This window comes from Leucoraja erinacea, chromosome 2, assembly GCF_028641065.1.
Source record: "Leucoraja erinacea ecotype New England chromosome 2, Leri_hhj_1, whole genome shotgun sequence".
NCBI lineage: Eukaryota > Metazoa > Chordata > Chondrichthyes > Rajiformes > Rajidae > Leucoraja > Leucoraja erinaceus.
In genome coordinates, this window is record NC_073378.1 from 75,553,359 (window position 1) to 75,571,729 (window position 18,371).

General features: G+C 41.6%; 2 protein-coding genes across 4 annotated transcripts in view; one reads left to right on the forward strand and one right to left on the reverse strand.

Moving 5' to 3' along the window:
• Positions 1 to 13,522, forward strand: part of LOC129711278 (progressive ankylosis protein homolog B-like) — a 101,265-nt gene extending 87,743 nt beyond the window's left edge. Inside the window, exons 11-12 of the mRNA XM_055658823.1 lie at positions 6,623 to 6,722; positions 11,243 to 13,522. Coding sequence (XP_055514798.1) covers positions 6,623 to 6,722; positions 11,243 to 11,356 — 214 coding nt within the window. The 3' untranslated portion in view covers positions 11,357 to 13,522. The remainder of the gene's footprint in view (positions 1 to 6,622; positions 6,723 to 11,242) is intronic.
• Positions 13,523 to 16,463: 2,941 nt separating this feature from the next.
• LOC129711266 (ubiquitin thioesterase otulin-like) overlaps positions 16,464 to 18,371 on the reverse strand; it is a 36,351-nt gene continuing 34,443 nt past the window's right edge. For all 3 annotated transcript variants that reach the window (XM_055658799.1, XM_055658792.1, XM_055658810.1), the window contains one exon: positions 16,464 to 16,951. In XM_055658799.1, coding sequence (XP_055514774.1) covers positions 16,757 to 16,951 — 195 coding nt within the window. In that variant the 3' untranslated portion in view covers positions 16,464 to 16,756. The remainder of the gene's footprint in view (positions 16,952 to 18,371) is intronic.

Below are 18,371 nucleotides of genomic sequence, written 5' to 3' on the forward strand. Positions count from 1 at the left end.
TGGCTTATTTAATTGCACCAGGCACCCCACTCTTTTTCAGCACCAATCTTTTACCTAGTCATATTATTCATGTTTATTTAACAAAATGCAACATCTTCCACAGTTGTATTTCTTCTGCAGTTGTATAGGGCTCTGGTGAGACCACATCTGGAGTATTGTGTACAGTTTTTGTCTCCTAATATGAGGAAGGACATCCTTGTGATTGAGGCAGTGCAGCGTAGGTTTATGAGATTGATCCCTGGGATGGCTGGACTGGCATATAAGGAAAGATTGAAAAGGCTAGGCTTGTATTCACTGGAGTTTAGAAGGATGAGGAGGGATCTTTTAGAAACATATAAAATTATAAAAGGACTGGACAAGCTAGATGCAGGAAAAATGTTCCCAATGTTGGGCGAGTCCAGAACCAGGGGCCACAGTCTTAGAATAAAGGGGAGGCCATTTAAGACTGAGGTGAGAAAAAACTTTTTCACCCAGAGAATTGTGAATTTGTGGAATTCGCTGCCACAGAGGGCAGTGGAGGCCAGATCACTGGATGGATTTAAGAGGGCGTTAGACAGAGCTCTAGGGTCTAGTGGAATCAAGGGATATGGTGCGAAGGCAGGCACAGGTTATTGATTGGGGACGATCAGCCATGATCACAATGAATGGTGGTGCTGGCTCGAAGGGCTGAATGGCCTCCTCCTTCACCTATTTTCTATGTTTCATATCTGGCAGTGAATTCCACCTGCTGCCTTTTAGTTAATTGCCCATCATCAGTATCTCAGGTGGTAGTGCTACCTCTTTTCTCAGTCAAGTCATGCCTTCAGATCCTACACCAGATCAATGCATGAGATGTGGTACTGTGCAAGTGCTTTGGTTTCAAGAAAAATATGATACAATGAGGAAGAAGAGACCAAGTGCTTGAGTAACTCAGTAGGTCAGGCAGCATCTCTGGAGAACATGGATAGGTGATGTTTCAGGTTGGGACCGTTCTTCAGACTGACTGTGGTGGGAGTTGGGGGGGGGCTGGAAGAAAGGTGGGGCAGAACAAATTATGGCATTTTATGGGTGGATACAGATGAGGGGGTGGGGGGGGGTGAGGGGCAGATGGTTAGTTTAGTTTATTGTCGTGTGTACAGAGGTACAGTGAAAAGGTTTTTGTTCTATGCTATCCAGTCAACAGAAAGGCAGTTAGATAAAGGCCAGATATGACGAAACAAAAGTGTGATACACGGATAGAAGAGATGTGAATTGTGAATCCAGAGGAAGGAATATAGGTTGGGGAAATGAATGCTGGTCCCCATAGGGTACAGGGAATGGAGGGGCGGGAAAAAAATGTTATTTTGTAGGATAGTTACCTAAGATTTGAGAATTCAATGTTCATAATGTCACAAGTGATTGGGGCAGAATTAGGCCATTCACCCCATCTAGCCTACTCAGCCATTCAATCATGGCTGAGTTATCTCTCCCTTCTAACCCCTTAGTTCATACCATTAGGTTGTTGCTTCAAATCAGCGAGACCAAGCGTACACTCGGCAACCATTTCGCTGAACACTTACGTTCGGTCCGCCGAGGCCTGCTCGATGTCCTGGTTGCTAACCGCTTTAACTCTCCCTCCCATTACCATACTGAATGTTCTGTCCTGGTCCTCTTCCTTCACCAGAGCAAGACCACTTGAAAACTGGAGGAAAAGAACCTTGTATTCCATGTGGGTAGTTTACAAACGGAAGTAACATGTGTTGTAGGTAAAGAGGATATGGTGGATGTGCTATACTTTGATTTCCTCACGACATTTGATAAAGGACCACACCAAAGGTTCTTTCAGAAAATAAAAGCTCATAGTGCAGGCGATAACATTTTGGTATGAATAGAAGATTAGTTGACCACCGGATGTAGAGGAAAGACATAATTGTGTCCATTTCTGTTGGCAAGAAGTCATGAAGACATTTTGCAACATAAATAATTGACTTCAACAAAGGCATCAAAGGTATGGTCGCTAATTTTGCTGATGACACAAAAGTAGGTAGGAAGCTAAATTGTGAAGGGTTACAAATGCATAGAAATCGATTGAAAACCCAATCCAGGCCAATTCAGGCTGCTGCAGGGCATCCATCCTCCACTTCCATCTATATTGTCCAGCAAACCATTGTACCTCTCTCTGCCAGACCACCTTCACCTTGGCTGAAGCCAAGACCTCGGTTCACTCTCTTACTGGCCCCTGCATTTGTGTCCACCATCGCTGGCTCCCTCTATCCTCCTCTCCCATTCTGTGGTCCGCAGAGAACAAGCAGGGGCCAACTCAGTGACTTCCCTCTGCAGGCCATGGCCTGCTGGTCTTGCCATCTGGCCATCAGGCGATTGAACACTGCGAATTCCAATTAAACTCCAAACTATCAACTGCCTTGGTTGCACTCTGGACTTGGGTTATGTTTTGCACTATATTTTTAATTTACTGGATTTTTTTAGTTTGTGTGTTATATTATCTATTGAGTACTGTGTTTAGAAAGCTGTTTGCTGCTGCAATTTAGAATGTCATTGTTCCGTTTTGGTACATGACCATAAAATACTTGATTCTCTAATGTTTTTTCTCAGAAATCTGTGGTTAATGAAATTTATTGCTCAAGGGTGGGGGAATATTTCTTTGAATACTTTTACAGAATGAAATAGGTACGCACTTAATGGGCAAGACAGCAAAGTTACCGTGTAGGGAAGAGTAGAGTTCTGGCTACATTTAGATCAATTTGTGAAAGGCAGAGCAGGATTGACTGTCTTAATGGCCTATTACTGTTGCTAATCTGTGTTTGTACATTACTTGATGAAACAAGCAAGTCATTATCAAAGTGCACACCCTTAGTCACAGTTGTTAAACCTGTGATCGATAAAGGGTGAAATTCATCTGCTGATTACGTTGGGAAAGATGTGATCAAGGTCCACATTCATATTCATTTTTCTTATGAGCATTACCATTTCTCAAGCTGACTATTTCCAGTGTCTAATTTTGATATGTTTTTGTTTTAATTTGAGATTTGTTGAGTTGTTCTTAAAATTGGCAAAGGCAGACTTAGTAGTCCAAAGGCAGACTTAGATTGTTACATTGAGCTTTGGCTGTGAGCCACCACAAATGCAAATTAGAAAAATCTCTCATGCAGTGATTGCGATTTACAGATCTTTGCTCAAGAGGCAAAGGTACCTTGTCACTAACCTAGATATCTTTTAATACTTTAACCAACCAATAAATTATTGGCAGCTTCCCCCAAAAAATTCTGAAAGATTCTCTTATTTAGATCTGCAAAGGCATTTATGGCTATATTGTAGTTATTTATGGGCAGTAACTGAATAATTGGGCGGTGAGCCATTGTTGATGGAGTGAATCGATAGCTATGTGTTTGTATGATTCAATGATGCTTTATTGTCACGTACTTAGGTGGATGATCAGCCATGATCACAGTGAATGGCAGTGCTGGCTCGAAGAGCCGAATGGCCTACTGCACCTATTGTCTACTGTACAGTGAAATGCAGTGTTTTTGCATACAGCCCGGTAAAATCATATACAGGTACACAACCTTTTATCCGAAAGCCTTGGGACCAGACACTTCTCGGATTTAGGAATTTTTCGGATTTCGGAATTGAAGATTTTTAGCATAGATTAGGTAGGTAGCGCGGGCGGTTTGAAAAGTCTGGAGCGGCTGCCTCCTCCCCAGAGACCGGGGAATCATTGTAAATCATTGCTTAAATGTTAGTCAGTTAGTTTGGAGGGATTTTATGTGGTGGGGGGTGTGAAGGGGGAAACTTTAATTCTTAGTCCCTTACCTGGTCGCGGGAGGCATCGGGGAGTTCCGACCCCGGGCAATGTTCCAAATCCAGCCGGCCCGGGATGCCCGCCCCAGCTCCGCGTGCAGTAGTGCTGGGATACCAGCGGGGAGCGGGCAATGCCTCCGTGCGGAGCGCTGTGGCCCGCCGATCGCGGAGCTGGGGCTGCGGGCGTCCCAACGCAGCCAGGGCTAGAGTTGGAGCTGGGGGCTGCGGCTACGTCTAGCCGCCCCGGGTGTTGGGCGGGCACAGCCGGTTGCTTACTGCACGGCGAGCTAAGGCCGACCCAATTTATACCAGGCAGGGGATTTTAAAGTTTTTATTAAAATGTTCATTAAACTTTGAGAGATCCGGGGAGGAGGTCCTCTTGAATTTGTATAGCTTTGGTGTTTCCAATGAAAAAAATGTCCGGTTTTTGGAGCTTTTCGGTTTCCGGGTCCGGATAAAAGGAATGTGGTACGCAGTCCTAATGTTCCCCTTATTGGTGAGGAATGCATGGATTTTATCTTGGATATTTAAAAAAAAAATTGCTCCAACTTCACCTCACCGCCTCATTCTGAGGGTTGTTAATCTCTGAAATTAGGTGCCTCTGATGTTGGTAGAGATACATTTAAGCCAGAGATGAATAACTATTTGACAGATTGAAGAACTAAGGGTTATGGAGAAATAGTGTTGAGAGATTGAGGCCAATGTATAGATCACATGTGAGGTTATCCACTTTGTGGGGGCAGGCTTGAAAAGGGGAGAGCAACCTGGGGTGGCCTATGCTTATGGTTTTTGCTGTTTATGCTATTGTGAGCTATAGTTTTGTCCCGAGCATTCTGCCATCCTTAATTAACTATGTTATTAATGTCCTGTACTCCTATTCCAAAAGGGGTTATGTTTGTTCCCAGGAAACACTCCAGTTTAAGGATCATCTTTTTATATGTGTACATTTTTGTGTTTGTCCCTTATTCACTTTTGTGTTCAATTTAATCTGTCATGAGTCTATTTATTTTATCAACCTGTGTGTTCTATTTCCATCCACTTATTTAGTCTGTCTGTAAACATTTACTATAGTTCCAAGTTCTGAGCCCTCTGAAACTGATTGTGCTGTGCAGACCTAGTTATTAATATGTAATGGAAATGGCATAGTTGTGAAACTAGACCCTGGGGCCTGTTACTGTAAATCTCAGTCAAAAGTATAATATTTACCGCAATTGATTTAAACTGCTTAGCAGCTTGTATCCTTTTTGCTGTTAGCAGAGTTGAAACTCATGGGATAACATGTTATGCATCACTCTGTTAAATTCCTTTTGAAAGTTAATTTGCCTGATATATGGGTAAGTGTAGGTGCCTGTGGTTAGGCTTTGGTACTTCATCAAGAAACTCAATGAATTTGCTCATAAATTTGCTTTTAAGAAGTTTGCTGCATATCTTTAATCCATATTTGCCAAAGGCTTTTATTTTCCCTTCAGTTGTTTCTTTAAAAAAAATTCCCACGACCAATGGCAACTGGTTGGACTACAAGCCTCATTCTTCAGGGAACGGGGGTTCCCCTCCCCTACTATAGATGAGGCTCTCACCAGGGTCTCTTCAATACCCTGTAACACTCTCTCCCCATCCTCCCACTCGTAACAAGGGCAGAGTACCCCTAGTCCTCACCTTTCACACCACTAGCCACATCTTCTCATCTCCCCCCCCCCTCCCCCCCGTCTGCTTTCCGCAAAGACCGCTCCCTCCTTAACTCCCTGGTGAATTCTTCCATTCCCACCCGCACCACCTCCTCCCCGGCCACTTTCCCTTGTAACCGCAAGAGATGCTACACTTGTCGCTTTACCTTTCCCTCCTTGACTCCATTCAAGGACCCAAGCAGTCTTTCCAGGTGCGACAGAGGTTCACCTGCACCTCCTCCAACCTCATCTATTGCATCTAGATGTCAGCTGATCTACATTGGTGAGACCAAGCGTAGGTTTGGCGATCGTTTCGCCGAACACCGCTTTAACCACCTGATTTCCCTGTGGCTCAGCACTTCAACTCCCCCTCCCATTCCGAATCCGACCTTTCTGTCCTGGGCCTCCTCCGTGGCCAGAGTGAGCACCACCAGAAATTGGAGGAGCAGCACCTCATATGTAGTGGTTTTTTACACCCGCCTGAAGGTCCTTTCTCCACTTCCCCTGGTCCTCAGCAGCCACTTCACAGTCGTCAGTGTCAATGTTAAAATTAGTTGTATCTCTTTAAGTCGTATCCTTGTAGCGAAGCTTTGTTCTTCCTCTTGCCCTCTGTTCATTGGCGGCCTCCCAGTATAGCACATTTGGTGATGTGTTCATTTTCCATCCTGTGTCCATTTTCCATCCTGTGTACATGTCCAAGCCAACGGAAATGCTCCTGCTTGAGGATCGCAGGAATGCCAGGCATGTTGATCAGGGAGAACAGATTCATTAGTGATTTTGTTCTGCTAAGAAACTACCGGAAGACAACGGAAATTAAAATTATTTTTGTTTCCATTCTTGATGTTCTAAGTCATCCAAGATTCACCACTGTACTGTGATATGCTCATGACGCTTTTTAGAGTTTTATAGAGAGTTTATAGAGACTTATCTTGGTCTTGATTGTGAGTTTCCTGTTCGTCCATGCTCGCTTGGTTAGACTCTCGAAGGTGGTTGCTGCCATTCCTATACGCAAATTGATTTCCTCATCCAGAGAGAGGCTATCATTCACCAAAAATATTAAATTAATTGTGTACCTAATGTTATAAACAGTTTTGTGTTTTGTAACAGCAATTATATTTCTGAATTGTCATCATTTTGCAACAGTGCTAATAACTTATAGAAGTGTTTCTGTTTCTCCTCAGAGTTCATGGAGCCTCCTTAGGGGTTGGTTCACTTCTAGCTGGTTTCTTAGGAGAATCGGCTATGGTAGCAATAGCATCGTGTTATGTTTATCGCCAAGAGGTAAAAAATAATTCTATACACGATTTTGTAGCTGTTTTGTTTTTGACACTGTGCATGAAACTAGAACAGGCACTGATGATATAGTCTCAATACAGTTTTTGCAAAAGGCTTCAAGGTGTTCAATTTAACTATCAAATGAAAAATAGATGGTATCGAAATTTGGTTAAAACCAATGGTGTTGCGATTGTTCTTCTCAAAACGCTCTGCCACTGAAATGCCAGTCACCTAGCCAGGTTAATTTCCCAATACAAGGTCCACTATGAACCAACTTTGAGTTGAACTATCCACATTTTGTTTCAGGAATCTCTCTTGGATACACCTAACAAATTTTGCACCTTGGAAGCAATGCTCCCTTTAATTTTTAATAGTTCATGTGCGCAGAAATCTTGTGTTGTGCAATGTTTTATACTGTTACAAATGTGTCTGCGTACTGAATTCTTGTGCAAATATAAACCTGAAATTGTTTCATGATATTTTTGCCATAGCCTCTCTCATGGCTAATAAAACTGTATTGCTATGTTTTAATATCATACAAATATAGTATACAGATATATTTGGAGAAATATGAATGCAATTTATGGTTATGTATTCAGTTAAGATTTTATCCTATACTTTGACGATTTAACTACTTTGTTCAGTTTGTTGTTCCATTCAATAAACAAGAGTCTGTAGGTCATATGAGTATATGATGACATACAGACTCTTGATGTTTACATTTTCAAATGAAACAAACCTCCTCCCCCCTCTCCTGCCCCTCTCCCCTCTCTCCTCTCATCCTCCTCCTCCCTCTCTCCCCCCTCCCCCCCCCTCCCTCCTCCCCCTCTCCCCCCTCTCTCATTCCCTTTCCCCAGTCCCTCTCCACCCCACTCTCCCTTTCCCCCATCCCTTCCCTCCCCAGCTCCCTCCCCCTCCTCTCCAAGGTCCAGTCCTGTCCATTTACCGCTGGATTCCTGCCAGCAGCGACACCATCTTTGAGGAGGGCGGCCCTGACCCACATCCGGGTGAAGCACGGGGACGGATTCAGCGCCCGCTGACCGGATGCGGCGCCCGCTGACCGGATGCGGCGCCCCTGGGCTGCAGCTGTCCCCGATTCCGGATCGGGCCGCCGATTTTGACATTTTTTTCTCTCACGAATTTCAAAATCCGCGGAATCCTTTTGTGTGCATATAAATTTTCTTTGTTGCAAAACCTAGAGGGAACATTGCGTGTAAGCCTTTTGTACTAAGGAAGTCTCGGTCAATATCCAGGAAATTTGCCATGCATGAAGATAACTGTTGCTTTTATATTTGGGCTCTTAAGAGGCCTAGAGTATAATCCCACCAGAGTGACCAATACTATAACTCAGAAATATGAACTCTACCCATTTGCCTCAGCCGATGAGCCTTCTGAATGCAGCTGTGACATTCTCCCTAATTAGTAAGGCAACTGCTGTACCTCTTACTTCCCTCTCAATCACAACTGAAACATAGAAACCCTTGACTATTAAGCCACCAGTTATATCTCTCTCACCATCAGGCCCCATAATTGCCACAACATCATAGTTCATTCATTGATTCAAGCTCTATCATCATCCGCATTGCCCATATCTATGTATTGTAATAAACACAAGATAGACACAAAAAGCAGGAGTAACGCAGCAGCTCAGACAGGATTCTCTGGGGAAAAGGAATAGGTGATGTTTCGGATCGAGACCTTTCTTCAGACAGAGTTAGGGGAAAGGGAAATGAGAGGTAGAGATTGTGATATAGAGAGATATTGACCAAATGAATGAAAGATATGCACATAAGTAACGATGATAAAGGAAACCGGCCACTGTTAGCTGTGGCCCAGATGAGAACGAGTACAATGAGGCTCAACAAGACGGCTTTGAAACTGGTATGACTAGGGTGGTGTGGGAGGGATGGATAGAGAGGGAAATCAAGGGTTACTTGAAGTTGGAGGAATCAATATTCATACCACTGGGTTGTAAGCTGCCCAAGCGAAATATGAGATGCTGTTCCTCCAATTTGCACTTGGCCTCACTCTGACAATGGAGGAGACCTAGGGCAGAAAGGTCAGTGTGGGAAGGGGAATTAAAGTGTTTGGCAACCAGGAGGTCAGGGAGGTCAAGGTGGACTGAGCGACGGTGTTCAGCGAAACGATTGCCCAGCCTGCATTTGGTCTCGCCGATGCCACACCTTGAACAATGGATACAGTAGATGAGGTTGGAGGTGGTGCAAGTGAACCTCTGACCAAAGACCACAACAGTCCTTTGGGTTAAGCAGAGTCAAGGGAGGAGGTATAGGGACAGGTGTTGCATCTCCTGCAGTTGCAGAGGAAAGTACCTGGGGAGGGGGTGGTTTGGGTGGGAAGGGATGAGTTAACCAGGGAGTTGCGGAGGGAACAGTCTCTGCAGAAAGCGGAAAGGGGGAGAGATGGGAAGATGAAACTAGTGGTGGGGGTCCCACTGGAGGTTCATAATAGACTTCAGTTGATATTCTAACTCCCCTGATGGAGAAATGGGAAGGATGTGTCGGAGGTGATCCAAGTGAATTTCAGTGCCAGATGGAAACTAGTGGTGAAGTTAATGAAGTATCCTACAAGGAGGCAAGCAGAGCTGGGGCCCATGCTAGTGCCCATAGCTGTACCTTTGATTTGGAGGAAGTGTGAGGAGTCGAAGGAGAAGTTGTTAAGAGTGAGGACCAGCGGAGAAGTGTTAGTGGAAGGAAATTGACCGGTTCTGCCATCGAAGAAGAAATAGAGGGCGTTAAGGCCTTCGGTGGGGGATGAAGGTGTAGAGTGACTGAATGTCCACAGTAAAAATGAGGCAGCTCGGAAAACAGAAGTCATTAAAGAGACGAAGGCATCTTGGACACAGATTGGGGGAGATTAGAAAAGGGGGATAGTATGGAGTTGAGGTACATGGAAATGATTTCAGTGGGACAGGAGCTGACAGAAACAATGGTTCTGCCAGGGCAGGTGTGTTTATGGATTATGGGGAGAAGGTAAAACCGGGCCGTGCGGGACTGGGAGCGATAAGGTTGGAGGATGTGGAGGGCAGACAGATGGAAGTGATTAAAAGTTCTGCCCATCACTCTCGCCTTGTTTATTATCCTGCTCCTGCATATTCTTTCTTTCAGACTTACTTGTCATATCCTTTCTTATCCCACATCGATCCCTCCACACGCTGACCTACTGCTCTGGTTTCCACCGCTCTGTCATTCTAAATACTCGCGAGTAGAACGAGCAATTGCAAGCCGAACAGAAAACAAACACATTTAAGGAATTATCCACTTGGGGATTGAGAGCGTAATGGAGGTTAACATCTTGCCTTTCATGCACAAGATCAACCCAATTGCGAGTAACTCTTGCCCTTCAGATTGACTTTGACCAACATTATTATCCCCAATCTGAAGTGTATGCATTACCTGCATGCAAGCTTGACTTCTCTCACACAAAGAATGATCCTCACACCAACCAGTAGAGAGCCATAGATATCCAACCCTCCCCAGTCCCACCTAAATCCCCACTGTTGAGTGTTCTTCCATTATGCAAGCCCGATTCCTTCAAGAACCCCTATACTCCCCTCAGCTTGATCATGTCATAGACTCAATGGAAAGTAAATCCTCAGTCTGTAGGACACACACTCACTCGCTCTTAATAACCCCATCACTGCTGAGCCTTGGGGTTTCAACCCTGATCACAAACCCAATCCTGACCCTCCTGAGCTGATTGCAAAGTTGATCCTTGTCCTCCCAAACTAATCATGAACATGACTTTAATTTTCCCAGAAATTAATCATTGTCTCTGTATCTTCCCCTCCCTCCACCTCCAATAGAGAGACGCACCTTTTTCCTAACCCGACTGCAAGTCTGAACCGTGCCCTCAGCGATGTTCGAAAGACTACCAGTCGCACCCAACCAATGACGAGTTGATCTGCACTATTGGACTGAAAAAACAACTTTTTGTGCCCAAAGTATGAACTCAACTATAAATCTAACCTAAGTTGCAAGACTAACTTTCAACACCTCAGCAAGTGTGAGCTAACTCTTGCATCCCCAAGTGCACGCCTGATTCTCACGTCCTCAACCCACTTCAGTGCCAACCCCTTGACCCCAGCCAAATTGCAAGACAGATTCTTACATTCCACTGTAGACCTCAACATGTACACCACCTCCTCCCTGAGAAAAGATTCTGCAAATACCCTTTTTTGGCAATAGATAATGGAAAGCCAAAATCTAGCCAATGCATAAAAACCACCATTCTCCAGTAAAGAGGCATGGTTCAATGCAACTGCTGCGTCCTGTACCATGGAGGGCAGCACACAGGTTCATGTTGTCTGATTAAAGTGGAGATTTTCTGATCTTCAGTGTAACAATATAGCAGCTTGCCAGCCCTCTTTGCAGCCCTGTATCTTGGAACAGAATGCGATTGGAGAGACACCAAGATATTCAAAAATGGCACTGAAAGAATGATATGTATTGTTGGATTGGTCAATGGTTGAAAATGGACTGTAATGCTAAAATTGTATTGGCACACAGAAAAAGAAAAGAACACTGGATACAGCAGCAGCTGAAGGGGAGGACTCTGCAATGAATTATGACGTTGTTCCTGAAGAAATGTCTGAGGTAGTGGAATTGGATGAAGATGAGTGAGCTGGATTTACACACTGCGGCAATCACTCTGGTACTACACTATGCCCTTCATTTATTCTCCCTCTTCCATTTTATTTTTCTAGAAGTGTCTATTGCCAAAGACAACTTCTAATTGTACTGCAGTATTGTTTGCACTATCGGACAGGTGCAGGCAAGGAAGGATCTCCTAATGTACAGTGCTGTTCCATTTCTGCTATTACATGGAGGAAGAAAATATTAAAGAAAACATCCAGAATGTCTTCCACCTTTAGCTTGGCTGACACCTTGCCTCTCATGATATTAGCAACACATGTGCAACCAAAGCATCTTTCATTTGTTTGCTCTCCTGTTGTCCTGTTTTCCATAAATCTTTGAAATGCAAAGGGTATATATTTGGGAATTTAACTTTATTTAATTGTTTAAGTATTACTTCTTTAAAATGTTTGTTTGCAGTTAGATTTCTAGTGGCCTGTGGGATTTGCTGCCATAATGCTGCTGTTCAAGGTGGAGCTTGTCACCAAAACCACAAAGTACACAATTTAGAAAAAGGTTAAAACATATCAAGATTATTTTTTTAATACCAAAAAGTGTTTGATAACAGAATTTGAGCATAATGATGTGCGTGGGATGGTGATGCAAGTAAAATGCTAAATGTGGAGAAATTAATACTAAAACAGACATTACTTGAATTTCATAAACTCATAATACTAAAAAGGTACGAGGTTATTAATACTTGAAATATATATGTTTTTAAAGTGGTGTGAAATTTGACAACATCAAAGTACACAAGTTTGTTACTCACACTAAAATATATGAACTGATTCAAAGCATTGTATATTGTAAAGAGGGAATCGTTAATTCATTACAGCTCATTAGATAGTTTACATGTGGAAAAATAGCTATTTCTTACAAACATTGATGACACGTACGTTGCAACTGGGTGCTTGGTAGGGTTCTCTGGAAGAGTGTCACCAGCACAGACTGAACAATAATCTCTGTTTCACTGTTCACTTTTCACTGTTTAAGTGGCATTTCATTTTCTGCATGTACATTTGAAGTTAAAGGAACCTTGATTTAAATATACTCATCAGTATTCTAGTTTGATAAGCCATTTGAAAAGTCATTAAATTTCTTCAGATAATCGACCTTTGTTCTAAATAATGAAGTTCATTCTGCCGGTCATTATTTTAATCCAATTGTTACTACACTTCAATGGCTTCAGTGAAAAATATAGCAAGAAGTTATAAGGATGAAAATCGTTTATTATTAAGACCTATTGAACAAGTGACAACCTTTAATTTACCTTTGAAGGAAATTTCTTTGAGAGCCATAATGGCTGGCTCTCAGGGACAAGGTTAACAGAATAATGCACTGTTAAGGAGCTTTGCTTTTTATTTAACACTCCCGCACATGGCCACAAAGTGCCCTATGATGTGATTGGGTGTGGAAATTTCAAAATATCAGCAGATTTGCTTAAGGAGAAAAACAAATCACAGCCACTCTTTAGTAAATCAATGCGTTTTGTGAGTGTGTGCAATAGGCACATACAGGCAAAATCTGTAGTAATACCCAAAATATTTGGTAAGCAGTTCACCCATTACTGAAAGGCACAAACTGGCTTGGCAAGAGCAGTGTTTTTAGTCAGGGAAGTAAAAGCCTATATTTTTTTTTAAATTAGTGCATCAGTGATCATTGCTATACTGAGTGTTTCAAACACTTATGGTCACAATATTCTTCTATTTAACTTGAAGAGGCCCCTGACAATATTAATTGAAATTATCTTGATGTGATTCTCAGCATTATTGTTACTAAATAGTTAGATTAAATTTTGTGTAAAAATTATGAATGTTGTGTAAATGAGTGAAGACCTGTTCTCTTTAATAGCCTAGCTCTACAACATGCTTTAAATCTCTTCAAGCAGCGAAATGTTCCAAAGTTTTCATTAATTTAAGGTACCAATGTGCCCCGTTTAACATATAAGTGTAATTTTAATATACCAAATATATTGTTATTTCCATATATATATATATCATGTGTATTTTCCACAGTATTAATTTGATTTGAATCCATTATTTTGGGCTTATGATCTTGTGCTTTTTCAGTTGACTATTCAATTAAAAAAAAAACCATGTTGATCACTTTTGCATAGTGCCATATGAAACAGTTTGATGTTTTATAAAATAAGATTCAAGATTTAAATTTTGGTTACACTACGCAGCAGAATAGGGCAAACGGGATAAGGCAATAAAAAACACATCATAACAAGGCTCGCACACATTGCTCAACTTGGAGAATTTTCCCAATAATATGTTTATTATTTGGGAAATAAACAGTAGGGAGCGACACCTATAATGAAGAGATTTTTTCCCGATGTAAGCAGATCAATTCAAAGTGATTATTAAAATGATTAATGTCATAATATTGATTAAGTATAATTATTTACAAAATTAACAGCACCACATGCAAAAATGGCAATTGCTTCAACTCATTTTGTTCTGTTCAAGATTATAATAGCATCTACCTTAGCCAATGATTAACTGCATAGAAAGTGTTCCTATTCTTTTCTCTAGGACTTTCTGCAACCCTTTTCCAGCAGATAATTTCATACAAATTGTTGTGTTAACCTTGTTGTGTTAACCTTGAACTGAAAATACAGATTACAATATGCTGAGTACAATTTTTCCATGTTATTTCATCTTTACAAATTGCTTGCACCATTTATTTTTCACCTTTTCATCTCCTGATAACTAACCAGCAACTATATTCACAGCCATGTATTAATAATATTGACATCTAGTCTATGAAAAGATGCATGTCATTTTATGTTTAAGGTTAGAGAAATATCAGTCGATTTTTTTTCACTCGAAGTGTCAAATAACTAATCAATTTATTTTACTTAAAGCTACCACCTTTCATATATATTTAACAATGCTGGTTATCAATGCCTTCTCAGGGTACACACTATTGTTTGAACAATGTGTTGCCATTGCTCCTTTCATAACCTTATCTTCATGTTTTGACTAACTTGCTCAGACACTTGTAAATCCAACATAAAGCCCTGATACCATCACATTCTGTACATCCCTTCAGGGGCATTATTTTAACAATCTGTTTGTGGACATTGCAGCCAAGTGCTCACCCATTCCCTTAAATTGATAAGTTTTGAATCAACTGATTTAAATACCTTTTTAAAGGTCTCAGAAGTTCACGCCATGGATCACAAGATAAAGTCAAGAATTGCACAGACAAATGTGTTTTAAGTTAGGCATTACCAAAAATGTCTTTGGATGCAATATCCTGTAAAATGGATTCCACATATCAGGCATGCCTAATCTTAAATTACCTAATGGGACATCAACATTTTTTCTCAAGTTTCTCAGGTAAGGTTTGCTGTTAGAAAATAATGCTGTATATCTCCAAAAACATCAAAAGCAACTCATTATAAGAAGATAGCCATGACAAATGGTATTAAGCAACATATTCAGTGATTCAGTGTGGAAACAGGCCCTTCGGCTCAACTTGCCCACCAGCCAACGTGTCCCAGTTACACTAGTCCCACCTGCCTGCTTTTGGTCCATATCCCTCCAAACCTGTCTGATCCATGTACCTGTCTAACTGTTTCTTAAATGTTGGGATAGTCCGACTCAACTTCCTCCTCTGGCAGTTTGTTTCATACAGTCACCACCCTTTGTGTGAAGAAGTTACCCCTCGGGAGATAGGCACATCCACACTGCACATCATCTCCTGCACTTTGTTCCCCATCTCTCGGTGCACCCTAATCAAAATCCTCATCCATGCCTGGAGGGAATGAATGTGCAGAATGACCTATCCTAGAGCGAGTCCCAGCACCAGATACGCAATGCCTCAAGCAGGACTGCAGCCCAAACCTATTTGCTCAGCTCTCACAGTGCCAATCTCTAAGGATGTTCAATGTCGTGTCAGAAACAATGACACACTCTTCATTGTCATCTTCCTCCTTTTACTCCACTCTTCTCTCCTGCATCTTTGGTTCTTCATGTTGTAGCGAGGACAGAAATAAGGGCCGTCTCTTTGATGCCTGGGAAAGAAAAACCAGAAGAGAACTGTAGGCTGCTCCCAGAACATACTTTAAAGTGATGAAATGGGTCATTGCCAGCTTGCATGGTAATAACATATGTGGTTATCGATACAGAGGCAATGTACCAATCACAATCTTCTTGCGTATGGCGTGCACAGCCTAAAGTTGGAGGACAACTTGTTCTATTTGATTGTGCACACCGGGTTGATTGCATTCGTTGAAACGCGTAAAGGTTGCAATCTCCCACCCCACCAATCACAATGAAACGTGCTGAAGAGTACACTTGGAAGATTTCACATAACTTTGAGTCCTGATACGGGAACCTTCTTACTCCTCACTGTTTTAGCCTAAATTGAAATTAAAAACATCTAATACCTTTTCACTATCCACATTTCAGGGCTTTACCTGTGTAGGAGGTTGCTGGAACTAAATGTGGACAGATTTGTGGATATGATTTGTGGGAGGTCGGGCGAACATATCAATCTTTACAAACATAGAAAAAAAGTAGGAAAGAACAGTAGGTTTACTGGTGTGTGACTCACCTTGATACACCGTGACAGGCCATGAAACCTCTGGCAACATAGCTCCACTCCTTTGAGGCCATTCTTGTGAAGGCCATGTTGTGTCTTCTGCATTCCCAGCAGAGCAGACCTTGCTCCTGACGTTTATCTCCCTTGTGTGTCTTTAATTTCCCTTTCTGTAAATCTAGGTTCTCTCTCCCTGTTGCCCCTTGTAGCCTCTAGCATTTCCATGGCAGTCGGTGCTTCTCATTGATATCAGGCCACCATGGGGATGCACCTTGAAGGAATGACACCCGCCTGACTCCTGCACATTTGTAATGGATTGTCTCAAAGGTAGCGGCATTGCCTATCAGTGCTTCTCTGGCTGGAATCCTGGACGTAATCCTGATGGGCTTTTGTTTTTGCCTCTCCAAAAAAATGTGAAATTGATGGAGCAATGATATTTTAGCATACCAAAAAGGTTAAATATAATTTTTCAGCAGACTGCCAAGCCCCTCAGTCAATAAAGTTCTCAGAAGTTTGGAAATTAAATCATTATACATCTCAACACTTACATGTATAATACATGTTTATTTATATAATTTCCAAGTATTATTTATGAAGACAGTTTCTGTGTACAAAGGAACAACTTACAAAGTATTAATAGAACACCAGAAAAAGTCTGGAACAGCAGATTTATTCTTCTTGCCTACATATCATTTACTCAACCTTTGATTTTAACCTGAGCATTTTTTAAGATTAAAGTCATGCATCACAGCTGCAACTCTTTTCCAAAAAAGCACAATTGGATTTTTAAAATTCCAGATATGTATTGCCAATTACATCCATCCCATAAAATTCACTTTATAAAATAGTCACTTGGTCGTCTTTCATTGGTATATTATAATGTCTGTCATCCTCTGTTATTAGGGTAACCATGGGCCATTCATCCTTGTGATCATCGGGATAATAGGTGATAAACTCGTCTGTTCCAAATTTGTAGAGCCTGAATACTTGGATAGTCACTTGCAAGGAATATCCCAGAAGAAACATTTCCACCTGTTACGTTTGAGAAAGAATGAATATGTCAGTTTGATAACAGTTATTGCACATAATTTGTTATTGTTGCAGATGGGGTAACTATCAATTAATACAATCAATAGCTCAAGTTAAATTTCAAACTGATTAAAAAGGTACTCATTATTAATGCAACCAAGGCATATTGCCAGGTTATTTTTAACTATTAATTTGCTCATGGAACACATTACACCTACAAAATAAATGAAAACCCCCCCCAACTGGTATTTCAAGGTAGCTTACAATATTACACACATTACTGATTCTGTGCACACCAGCAGCGAGGGCATAAACTTAGAAAAAATAAATGAGATAAAGGAATAGATAAAAGCACAATAAATACTGATGTAGTCACATATATAAATCAGGAGATATATACTAACATGCCACGTTGTTCCTGATAAAACTGTCATTGAAACTTACCAGGATAAAATGGAACTGTATACCGATTGTCAGGATCTGGGCATCATTGGCAGTCCTGCATTTAGTGCCTATCCTTAATTATGCTTCAGGGCATTGAGTTGAGCCACGTTCTTGAACTGTTAAGTTCTTCCCGTGAAGCTATTGCCAGTGCTATAGAGCAGGAGTTTCCAGAGTTTAGACCCACTAATAATGAACGACCAACGATATATTTCCAAATCGGAATAGTATCCAACTTGGGAGTAGAACATGCATGTGGTGTTCCTATATGCCTGCTGTCCCTTTTCTTGGAGATGTATCCTTGGCAGTAACTGGTTCTTTTTGTAGATTATACATATTGCAGCTACTGTTCACAAGTGGCAGAAAGAATGAAAGGTTAGGATAGTTCATGGGCTTGCTGCTCTATGTGTCGCTGTTTTATACCAGATGATGTTACGGTCTTGAGAATTGTTGGCACATCAGGAGGGATAGACAGAAAGCAAAAGGAGGTGGGGTAGCGTTGCTGGTCAGAGATGAGATTAACGCAATAGAAAGGAAGGACATTAGCTTGGAGGATGTGGAATCGATATGGGTAGAGCTGCGAAACACTAAGGGGCAGAAAACGCTTGTGAGAGTTGTGTACAGGCCACCTAACAGTAGTAGTGGAGTTGGGGGTGGCATCAAACAGGAAATTAGAAATGCGTGCAACAAAGGTAAAACAGTTATAATGGGCGACTTCAATCTACATATAGATTGGGTGAAGGATTTCTTGGAATGTATGCGGGATAGTTTTCTAAACCAAGATGTAGAGGAACCAACGAGAGAGCAGGCTATTCTAGACTGGGTATTGAGTAATGAGGAAGGGTTAGTTAGCACTCTTGTTGTCCGTGGCCCCTTGGGGAAGAGTGACCATAATATGGTTGAGTTCTTCATTAGGATGGAGAGTGACATAATTAATTCAGAAGCAAGGGTTCTGAACTTAAAAAAAGGTAACTTTGAGGGT